Below are 12,245 nucleotides of genomic sequence, written 5' to 3'. Positions count from 1 at the left end.
CCCTTTGAATTCGTATTATTTCCTGCTTTAGTCCTTTGCTATTCAGAATGCAGTCTTTGGACCATCGGTATCACAATCTCTTGGAACTTGTCAGAAATGCAGTTTACCAGTTCTCACCAGAGACCTATTGAATTAGAATCTGCATTTAATTGAACGAAATCGCTTTTGTTTCTAGTTAGTCTAGAGTAGCTTTTGCAGCAATCTCGGTCTGTTTTCTTAAAATCCTACTTTTGCTTTCTTACAATATGCATATACACATTAGAACTTAATTCTGATTATTTTTGTGAGGTTATTCTAATATGTGTGTTATTCACTAGGCCTTTTTTGGGGGGAGGGGAGGTGCAGTTGGCCTTTGGGAATGTCATTCAATAATTTAAATCACTTACTTTTAGTTCTGCTAAAAATCTTTTGTGCATTTTCTTGAAGGCAAGAACCATATTTTATTAAACCTTTGTGCCCACACAGTCCCTTTTATGTAAATGTTCTATAAGTTGAAAGCTGAATGAATTATGAAAAATGCTTGAATGAATGAATATATGGAAGAGGATGAACCTAGACGGTAAATTCCCTGAAGACTGGGACAATGTCTTATTCATCCTTGAATTCCTAATGCTTTGCAGAAAACCTACCAACAATGCCTGTTGATTAATTTGTAGTTGTTAGATGAGACTAGATTGTCTACTTATTCCTGGTATAAGACTCTAGAGAATACAAACGAGAGAAAATGAAGTAAAATGGAGTGCTATATACAGTGCTAGGCACCTTCACGATTTTTACCTCAGCTAATCACAACATCCTGCAAACTGGGTGTTATTTTACAGAGGCGGAAACTGTAACACGTTCACGCAGCTCGTGTCAGAGCCTAACAATTCTTGGTTGTAATTCGCAGTATCATTGCGTGCCACAGTCCTGTTTGTGCAGAAATTGAGAGGTGGAAGAGAATGATCCTTTATATAGTAAAATGCACAATTCTCCGTGTCCTCCCACAGCATCAGAGGCGCTGTGGCTCCGAAGGAATGAGCTTTCCTGCCTTTCAACATAGACAAGGCAGGAACAATGGTGTGAAAAGCGTCCTCCCCGCCCGGGTCCTTTTCCGCAGGCGGAACGCAGATGCTGGGGCCTTCAGGCGCTGAGGGGACCAGAGAGGGACGGACACACGGCTCGGCAGTTGCCTGGTAACGCCCGCTGGAGGAGTCCCAGTGTAATAAGGTCCCGGAGAAGTGTCACTGTCGCTGAGTGGGACCCGGTAGCCCGTTCGCTCCGCGCCGGCGGCCTGTCCCCGCGGCTTGGCGGGCTAGGGCAGGGGAAATGTTGCAGGAGGAGTCGGACCTCTCTCTCATTATTGCCCAGATAGTCCAAAAGCTCAAGGGCTCCAATTTGTACTCTCAGCTGGAACGGCAGGCCTGGGTAAGTGAGGCCGAGTGGGAAGGGATGGAGACGGGCGGGGCCGCGGCGATGTCTCTTCTTCACCCTCCTCACCCAAGCCAGAGCTCGCCTCTGACCTCTCCAGCTCCGCTCTGGTGCTCGAAAAACAAACAGACAAAAAAACAAAAACAAAACAAAACAAACAAAAAACCCTCCACCTCCCTGTCCGGTGCAAGCTCTGCTGCCTCAGCCCCAGGCATGGTTAATAGATTTATAAAGGAGGGTGGGGCGCATCACACCTTTTTTCAGACCAGAGAAACGCTTGGTTTACCAACTCATTTATCTATTCTTATAGTTATTTAGAGGGTCTATTTTTTTAAGCTGCTGGACTCACTGAAGGTAGCTTGGACCACGCCTTCCCTCACTTTTTTTCCGTCCTGTGGGTGGACTTGGGTCCCCAGGTACCTTTCTGCTTTGTGGTCAGTGTATCACTTTCTTGCACTTTACCCTCCCCGCAATGATTCCTCGTCTATCCGTCCACCACCTAGCATTTTTTGGATATTTTATAACGTGCTAGGCACTGAGGATGCACAGATTGATCGAGATCTTTGCCTTTTTTTTGACTCACATGAATGAAATCATACAGTTTGTACATTTTGTGCCTGCTTTCTGGCATTTAACACAATGCTTTTGAGATTCATCCCTTTTGTTGGTATTTCAGTGGTTCTGTTCCTTTTTATTGCTGAGTAATATTTCAGTGAATGTACAATGGTTTGTTTATCCATCATTGTGTGAAGGGCATTTGGATTGCGTTCTGGTTTTAGAGATTATAAGTGAAGCTGATATATACATTCTAGTGTACGATTTTGCTTGGATATGTTTCTTTTTTTCTTGGATAAATACCTAGGGTTGGAATTGCTGAGTTGTATGGTAAGTGTAATGTTTAATTCTATGAGAAACGGTCACACTTTTCCAAAGTGGCTGTATCATTTTCCATTCCCACTAGCAGTTCTGAGAGTTCCAGTTGTTTTGCGTCCATGATAGCACTTGATGTTGCCAGTCTTTTATTTATTTTTATTAATTATACTTCTCTAGAAGTGTAATAGTATCTTATTGTAGCTTTTATTGCATTTCCCTGATGACTAATTATGTTAAGCATTTTCTCATGTGCTTATGTATTTTTTGGTGAGGTACTCTGTTCAAATCTTCTGCCCATTAAAAAAAAATCACGTTGTTTGTCTTCTTATTGTTGAGTTGTAAGGATTCTTTCTTTATGATGTAAGTCTTTATTAGATATGCGTCTTGCAAATATTTCCTCCCAGTCTGTGGATTTTTTTTTTTGGAGACGGAGTCTCCCTCTGTCACCCAGGCTGGAGTGGTATTTCTTGGCTCACTGCAACCTCTGCCTCCTAGGTTCAAGTGATCCTCCCGCCTCTGCCTCCTGAATAGCTGGGGTTACAGGCATCCACCACCACGCCCAGCTAATTTTTTGTATTTTCAGTAGAGACGGGGTTTCACCATGTTGGCCAGGCTGATCTTGAACTCCTGATCTCAAGTGATCTGCCTGACTCTGGCTCCCAAAGTGCCGGGATTACAGACATGAGCCACTGCGCCCTGCCCAGTCTGTGGATTATCTTTTCATTTTCTTAACTGGGTCTTTGAAAGGGAAAAATGCTTAATTTTGGTGACATAAATTTTTATCAGTTGTTTTATGATTTGTGCTTTTTGTTCCCTACCTAAAAGTGTTTGCCTAAATCAAGGTCTTAAAAAAGTTTCTACTGTTTGTTTGTTCTAGAAGTTTTATAGTTTTAGCTTCTACATTTAGGTCTGTGATTCATTTTGAGTTAGTTATTGTATATGGTGCAAGGTAAGCCTTTTTTTTTTTTTTTTTGCATATGGATATCCAGTATTTCCATTACTGATGTGTTGAAAAACCTATCCTAAGCATACACAGGTAGAAAGTGCTGGAGTCAGAATTGCACAGTGAGGAGTAGTACCTCAATCAATGAGGGCAAATCAACTGAAACAAGAAGACCAATTAATGAATTGCTTGGGAGGGAGGGATCAAGGCTATCAGGGAGATCTTTCTGGGAAGATTATTGTTTAAAGTTGTGAAGGAGCAGGGCAGGGACAGGACTGGAGGTAGAGGAGAACATTTCCTACAGCCCTTGTCCTGCGCCCAGAGGCTGAAGGGGTGGCGATCAATTTGGAGGGATTAGAGCAGTGCTTGTAGGGTACAGAGGAGGAATGAAGACTGAAGAGTTAAGTGGTTGTTATCCAAAAGGGACAGGTCTGCTAATCTCCTTGGCACCTTTGTCGAAAATCAATTACACACACACACACACACACACACACACAATTTCTGGCTCTCTATTTTGTTCCATAGATCTATTTGTTCATCATACAATACCACACTATCTTGCTTTTTGTAACTTTATAGTAAGCTTTGAGATCAAAGTCCTCCAAATTTGTTCCTTTTTTTCCCAAAATTATTTTGGCTATTCTAGGTCCTTTGCTTTGCTATATAAATTTTAGAATCTGCTTACAAATTACTACAAAAATTGTTGAAAATTGGATTGGGATTATGTTGAATCTGTAGATCAATTTGGGGAGAATCGAGATTTTAGCAATATTAAATTTCCTGGCCCATGGACATGGTTTGTCTTTTCATTTATTAACATTGTTTTTATTTTCTCTTGTCAGTGTTTTGTAGTTTCAGCACAGAAATATTGCACACTCTTTGTTAAGATTTTTCCCTTAAGTATTTCATGGTTTTTGCTGCTATTATAAATGGTGACTTAAGGTTTAATTGTTTATTGTTAACATACAGAAATGCAATTGATATTGATCTATTTACCATGTATCCTGAGAACTTGCTAAACTTATGTATTGGTTATAGTACCCTTTCTTAGATTACTTAAGATTTGCCAGGTACATGTATCATAATGAACTAAAGACAATTTTACTTTTTCCTTTCCAATCTGTGTGCCTTTTATTTCTTTTTCTTGACTTACTGTACTGGATAATGCCTCCAGTGCAATGTTTTGCAGATGCTTTTTTTTTTTTCAGGTTGAGGAAGCTCTATTCTATCCCTAGTTTTCTGAGAGTTTTATCATGAATGGATGTTGAACTTTGTTAAATACTTTTTTTATATCTGTCGATATGTTCATATTCTTTTTCCTGCTCATGTTGATAGGATGAGTAATACTGATTGGCTTTGAATGTTACACCAATTTTGTATTCCTGAGATACATTCCACTTGGTTATGATGCATTATCCTTTTTATATATTTCTTGACTCAATTTGCTAACATTTTGCTGAAGATTTTGTAACTGTATTTGTGAAAGATACTGGTTTGTGGCCGGGCACGGTGGCTCATGCCTGTAATCCCAGTACTTTGGGAGGCCAAGGTGGGCAGATGCTTGAGCTCATGAGTTTGAGACCAGCCTGGGCAACATAGCAAAACCCTATTTCTAAAAAAATACAAAAATTAGCCAGCGTGGCAATGCACACCTGTAGTCCCAGCTACTTGAGAGGTTGAGTTGGGAGGATGGCTTGAACCTGGGTGGCAGAGCAGATTGCACCACTGCACTCCAGACTGGGTGATAGAGCCAGACGAGCCAGACTTTGTCTCTAAAAAAAAAAAAAAAAAAAAAAGATATTTCTTTGTAGTTTTTTTTTCTCTTGTAACACTTTGTCTGCTTGTCTGCTTTTGATACCAGATAATGATGATCTTATAAAATGAGTTGGGAAGTGTTCCTTATTTTCTGAAAGAATTTGTATAGAATTAATATTATTTTCTCCTTAAATATGTGGCAGAGTTCCCAGCAAAGTCACTGGTGCCTAGAATTTTCTTTATAGACACATTTTTAATTTAAAAAATTCAATTAAAAGTATATGCAGGCCATTCAGGTTATCTATTTCTTCTTCTGTAAGCTTTTGTAGTTTTTATGTTTCAAGAAGTTGCTGCACTTAATCTATTTTAACAAATTTACTGGTATAAAATTGTTTATGTGATCCCCTTATATTCCTTTTAGTGTCTGTAGGATTTGTAGTGATAACCCCTCTTTCATTCCTTATATTGTAATATGTGTTCTTTTTTTTTTTTGAGATGGAATCTCACTCTGTCGCCCAGGGTGGAGTGCAGTGGTGTGAGATTGCCTCACTGCAAGCTCCACCTCCTGGGTTCACACCATTCTCCTGCCTGAGCCTCCTGAGTAGGTGGGACTACAGGCACCTGCCACCACGCCCAGCTAATTTTTTGTATTTTTAGTAGAGACAGGGTTTTACTGTGTTAGCCAGAATGGTCTTGATCTCCTGACCTCCTTGATCTGCCCACCTTGGCCTCCCAAAGTGCTGGGATTACAGGCATGAGCCTCCACGCCTGGCCATGTGTTCTTTTTTCCCTAATTAATCTGGCTAGAGATTTATCAATTATGTTAATACTTTTAAAGAAGCAGCTCTTGGTTTGTTTTTCTGTTTTCAGTTGCTCTGATTTTTTTCCTTTATTTTTTTTTCTGCTTGCTTTTGATTTAATTTGCATGTTTTAAGCTATTTAGATGAAATTAAGATTTTTGATTTGAGATCATTATTCTCTTCTAATTAATGCTGTAAATTTCTGTCTGTGTACTGGTTTATCTGTGTCTGTAAATTAGGATATAGTCTATTGCCATTTCACCCAATTAAAAATTTTAAAAAATTCTCTTGTGATTTTATAGGTTCTAATAACCCATGGGTTTTTTATAAAAGATACTGGGTTGTTTACCAGTATCTTTCTTTGATTTCTAGTTTAGTTCTGTTAAGAATATAGTATGTATGATTTTAGCTCTTTTAAACTTACTTACTTTTATGATCCAGAATATGTTTTATCTTATTTGTTTCCTATGTACTTGAAAAGCATGCTTATTCTGCTGTTTCTGTTCCGTAATTTTCAATTAGGTCTAGTAGACAATTTTGTTTCGGTATTCTATATCCTTACTGAGTGTAGGGGCTTCAGTCAATATAGATAAGGATCAAGCTGGGTTTGGGTTTTGTTATTCTTGTCATTACCTTCACTATATCACAGGCTTCAGATTCCTTTAAAACTAGTGGTAGTTAGGAGGCTGAGGCGGGCAAATCACTTAAGGTCAGGAGTTTGAGACCAGCCTGGCCAACATGATGAAATCCTATCTCTACTAAAAATACAAAAATTAGCCAGGGGTGGTGGTGCATGCCTGTAATCCCAGCTACTTGGGGAGCTGAGGCAGAAGAATTGCGTGAACCCGGGAGGTGGAGGTTGCAGTGAGCTGAGATCGTTCCACTACCCTCCAGCCCAGGGGACAGAGCGAGACTCCATCTCAAAAAAACAAACAACAACAACAGCAACAACAAGAAAACCCAGTAGTAGACTGCTGTTACTTTGTGCTTGGCATAGGTCTTAGGGTACTACAGAGTTTTTCTCATTGTTTCTGCTACATCCTTGACTTTCTTCAGTCTCTCCTTGCCTGTTCCTCAGGGGGAGCTCTCTCTCTGTGCTCTTGTCCCCAGCAGAAGTCTGTTGTTTGTTATTCAGTCCTGGGCTCACAGCAGGTGCAGGAGTCGTCTGTTCTTCTGACTCAGTCCATGTGCTTTATCCTTGGATATGGAGCTTTCCCAGCTTTGGCATGCTCCATCCCCTTATCCCTTTGGCAGCCCAGTTCTGCCTTGTATCTGTGGTAAGTACTGAGTGAAAGACCCATACCTGCTCTGCCCTAGTGCTAGTTTACCTCTGCTTTGTATTGTTGTAGGATCCTAGGCCCAAGAGAATTTTCTTATTTTCCTATGAGGTTGAGGGTTTTTGTATCTATCCCACCCCCAGAAGCAATTAATTACTGCCTTGTCTTCAGAATGGGAGGGTTACTGAACCTTCTCCCATGTTTTTAGTCCTTTGCTTCAGATGAGAGGAGAGTTTGGCCAAGGTAGCAGAGTTTTATGCTTGTCCTGCAGTGGCAGCCTATCTCTTTTTGCACACCTGTGCCACAGAAGAGTGCTCTTTGTAGCCTTCTGCTCTCAATCTTTTGTATGGGCACCTGGCATAGACCCATGGAAAAGAGTATGCAAATATGTGTGAATTCCCCTTGCATTTTGGGTTCCCAGTTATTCCAAACTGACACACTAGCCCACATCTTGTCTATAATAGTTAACACTTTAGTTCATTTCTTCTTACTCTCTTGTATGGTAGCTTCCTTTTCCTTTTGTGCTCTACCAAAGGTGAGGTAGTTTGGAATCCCATTTGTCCTTGAAGGAGCTTGTTACTCCTTGGAATTTAATTCACTTGGTTGTCTTATAGCTTCAGTTTCCTGATGGGTTCAAAATGTATGATTTTTGAATATTGTACTTTTTTCTTATTATTAGGCTGGGGGTGACACTCTTTTGTAGTAGCTTTCTACGGTGGAGCTAACAGAACTCCAAGAAATAGTGTATAAAGAATGATATACTGTCATGAGAACGATTGGTATGTAATTTTCCTTTCTTGTAGCCATCTTTGTCAAGTTTTATGTCAAGGTTATGCTGGCCTCATAAAATGAGTAGGGAAGTGTTGCCTCCCTTTTAAAATTTCTACTTGCCATAAGAGTGTTATGAGATTTGTTATTTTTTAAATGTTTGGAAGAATTCTTCAACAAAGCCTATGTCTGGAGTTTTCTATTTGAGAATATTTTAAAATTAATAGACTTTACATTTACAGAAAAACTGAGCAGAAAATACAGTTTCCATTTATCCCTCTCCTTTGCACAGTTCTTATCTATTATTAACAAATCTTGCATTAGTGTGATACATTTGTTTCAGTTGAACTAATATTGGTACATTATTATTAACTAAAGTTCATGGTTTACATTAAGGTCCACGGTTCACTCTTGGTCTTGCAGGTTTTTTTTTTTTTTGTGAGATGGTGTCTTGCTATGTTTGTCTCACTGGGCTTGTCTCAAGCTCCTGAGCTCAAGGGATCCTTCTAACTCAGTCTCCTAAGTAGCTGGAATTCCAGGTGTTCACCACTGTACATGGTTACTATGGGTTTTGACAAATACATGATATCCTGTATTTATGTATTCACAATTCCAGTATCATACAGAATAGTTTCACTGTTCTAAAAATCCCCTGTGGCTTACCTGGTCATTACTCCCTTCCCCCTGAGACTCTGGCAACCACTTTTTACTGTCTCTATAGTTTGGCTTTTAAGAATGTCATATAGTTGGAATTCTATGGTATGTAGTTATTTTACTGGCATCTTTCACTTAGCAATGTTCATTTAGTGTTCCTCTCTTTTTGTGGCTTGATAGCTGATATTTTTTTCTCTTTAGTAATATTTTATTGTATGGATGTACCACAGTTTGTTTATGCATTCACCTATTGGTAGACATCTTGGTTGCATACAAATTTTAGCACTTATGAATAAAACTGCTATAGTGAGCTGAGATCACGCCACTGTGGAGCAGGAATTAAAAGAAATTAAAGAATGTGTAAGTAGAAACTCAGTTATATGTAAGAAAACCCAATTTCCCCCGAGAAAGACAAAGAGCTAGAGTCCTTTAAAAATTAACTGCCCGTTTTTCTGTGACTAGTGACCCTTATCTCTCCCTTTCTTGGGCGTTGTAAAGACCCTGTTTCTCTAGCTGTGCAGCTGCAAGGTCACTAGACAGATAAACTCAAGCTGTAAAATATGTTTTTCCTTGAAAAGTAAGAAAAGATGTAGTGCATGTCTCAATTAATTGGATAACTGTCTTTGTTTCTTGGTTCTGTTATATGCTACCACCTGCACAGATCTTCCCCTACCCCATGAAATGCTTAAAAGGTAACTTAACTCTTTGTTCAGGGCTCAGTCCTTTGGCTGTTAATCCGACTGGGCCAGTGCACCTAAATAATAAATATCCTCCTCAACCCCTCGGTCTCTCTGATTCCCTAAAAAATCCTGCTACAACTGCACTCCAGCCTGGCGAAAGAGCGAGACTCTGTCTCAAAACAAAACAAAACAAAACAAAACAACAACAACAAAGAAAACCTGGTATAAACCTTCATGTGTATGTTTTTGTGTGGACATAAATTTTCAGCTATGTTAGGTAAATACCAAAGAGTGAAACTGATAGATTGTGTGGTAAGAGAGTGGTTAACCATCGGAAACTGACAACCTGTCTTCCAATGAGGCTGTGCCATTTTGCATTCCCATCAGCAAGAAATGAGAGTGCTGGTTGCTCCACATCCTCCCCAGCATTTGGTGCTATCACTGTTTTGGATTTTAGCCATCTTAATGTTTGTTGTGATATCTTATTATTTTAATTTGCAATTCCCTAATGACATATGATATTAAGTATCCTTTTATGTTTATTTGCTGTCTATGTGTCTTCTTTGGTTAGGTGTCTATTCAGATCTTTTGCCCATTTTTTAATTGGCTTGTTTTCTTGTCATTGAGTTTTAAGAATTTTTTTTATGTTTGGGTATAATTGTTTGCAAATATTTTCTTCCAATCTGTGGCTAGTCTTTTTATTTTCTTCAATATCTTTTTAAGAGCAGAAATTTTAAATGTTAATAAAGTCCAGTTGATCAATTGTTTTCTTTTATGGATTGTGCATTTTGTATTGTGTCTAGAAATTAATAGCTAAACCCTAGGGTCATCTAGATTTTTTCCTATGTTATCTTCTAGACATCTTATATTTCTATGTGTTACATTTAGGTCTATGCTTCATTTGGAGTTAATTTTTGTGAAAGGTCTAAGTCTGTTTCTAGATTCCATTTCTTGTCCCCCACTCCAACCACCCACCCTCTCTTTCTCTTCCTCCCTTCTCCTTTGCATGTGGATGTTCCAATACCATTTCCTGAAAAGATTGTCTTTCATCCTTGAATTGCCTTTATTCCTTTGTCAAAAATGAGTTGGTGATGTTTATGTGGACCTATTTTTAGGTCTCTATTCTGTTCTATTGATCTTTGTGTCTGTTTTTTCACCAATACCACACTGGCTTGATTGCATACCTTTATAAGTCTGGAAGTTGGTGGTGTGAATTCTGCAACTTTGTTGTACTTCAGTATTGTATTAGCAAGATTTTTAATACAGATTTATTTATTTTTAATTTAAAAAATTTTTTTTGAGAGAGAGTCTTACTTTGTTGCTCAAGCTGGAGTGCAGTGGTATGATCTCAGTTCAATGCAATCTCCCTCTCCTGGGTTCAAGCGATTCTCCTACCTCAGTCTCCTGAGTAGCTGGGATTACAGGCGTGTGCTACCACGCCTGGCTAATTTTTGTATTTTTAGTAGATACAGGGTTGCTGTGTTGGCCAGGCTGGTCTCAAACTCCTGGCCTCATATGACCCATCTGCCTTGGCCTCCCATAGTGCTGGGATTACAGGCATGAGCCACCATGCCGGGCTCATACAGATTTCATTTTGATAGATACAGAAGTATTTGGATTTTCTATGCTTCTATCGTTTGTTCTGATAGGTTGCATTTTTCAAGGAATTCGTTTTTATTTAAATTGTATAAATTATTGGCCTAAAGTTGTTTATAGTAAACCTCTATTTCTTTTTAATATCTGAAAAAAATCTGTTACCATTTCTGATAATGGTAACTCGTGTGTGTGTATGTGTGTGTGTGTTTGAACAATTTTGCTAGAGGTTTATTAATTTTATTAGTCTCATCAATGAACCAGTTTTTGGGTTTACTAATTTTCTCTTAATTTCAGATCAGTTCTTTATTATTATTTTCCTCCTGTTTTTTTTTTGAGGTTGATTTGCTGTTCTTTTTCTAGTTTCTTAAAATGGAAGCTTGTGCCATACATGAAGTCTTTCCTCTTTTATAAAAAATGCATGCAAGGTTATAATTTTTCTTCTGAGCACTGCTTTGATGGCATTCTACAGTCCTAATGAGTCATATTTTTATTATTATTTTGTTTAAAATGTTTTCTAATATCTTCTAAAATTTTTCTAATATTTAACTCAAGGGCTGTTTTGAAGTATATTGCTTAATTTCCAAGCAATTGAGATACTTTAAAAAATATTTTTGTTACTGATTGCTAGTCTGAAGCTTGATTTGCTAATTTGCTTGATTTGCTAAGGCTTGCTTTATAGCCCAGAATATAGTCAGTTTTGCTGAATGTTCCATGTGACCTCATAAAGAATGTTTGTATTTCCATTGTTGGGTTAGATTACCTATATATGTCACTGAGGCCCAGTTGGAAATTATGCTGTTCAGCTCTTCTATAATCTTATTGAACTTTTTTGTTTGTTCCATCAGCTACTAAAATAAATATGTTAAAATCTCCCACCATGATTGTGTATTAGTCTGTTTCTCCTTTTAATTCTTTCAGATTTTTGCTTACGTATTTAAAGGCTATTTTTAGTGGTTATATGTGGACTGATTTTATGATATTTTCCTGTTGGTTTAACCTCTGAATCGTTATGAAGTATCTTTCTTTATCTCTGGTGAGGCTCTTGCCTTAAAGTCTGTTTGTATGGTGTTATTATAGCTGTATCAGGTTTCTTTTGGTTAACAGTGGCATGGTATGACTTTTTCTATCCTTTTATTTTCACCTTCTTTGTGACTGTATTTAACGTATATCTTGTAAAGACGTCATATAGTTTTCTTAAAAATCCAGACTGGGGGCGGGGGCGGAGCAAGATGGCTGAATAGGAACAGCTCCAGTCTCCAGCTCCCAGTGGTGAGTGACACAGAAGACAGGTGATTTCTGCATTTTCAACTGAGGTACTGACAATCGGTGCTAGTCAGCTGCTGCAGCCCGACCAGTGAGAGCTGAAGCAGGGCGAGGCATCGCGTCACCTGGGAAGTGCAAGGGAGAAGGGAATCCCTTTTCCTAGCCAGGGGAACTGAGACACACAACACCTGGAAAATCGGGTAACTCCCACCCCAATACTGCACTT

The 12,245-nt window shown here is 38.7% G+C and overlaps 1 protein-coding gene across 2 annotated transcripts in view; it reads left to right on the top strand.

Annotated features, from left to right (window-relative positions):
- Positions 1–845: 845 nt before the first annotated feature.
- Positions 846–12,245, top strand: part of TBC1D19 (TBC1 domain family, member 19) — a 171,520-nt gene continuing 160,120 nt past the window's right edge. For both annotated transcript variants that reach the window (XM_011935632.1, XM_011935631.1), the window contains exon 1: positions 846–1,407. In XM_011935632.1, coding sequence (XP_011791022.1) covers positions 1,309–1,407 — 99 coding nt within the window. In that variant the 5' untranslated portion in view covers positions 846–1,308. The remainder of the gene's footprint in view (positions 1,408–12,245) is intronic.

Source organism: Colobus angolensis, unplaced genomic scaffold, assembly GCF_000951035.1.
Source record: "Colobus angolensis palliatus isolate OR3802 unplaced genomic scaffold, Cang.pa_1.0 Scaffold146, whole genome shotgun sequence".
Classification (NCBI taxonomy): Eukaryota; Metazoa; Chordata; class Mammalia; order Primates; family Cercopithecidae; genus Colobus; species Colobus angolensis.
Note: the sequence above shows the minus strand (reverse complement) of the source record. Positions and strands in the feature narration are given on the sequence as shown.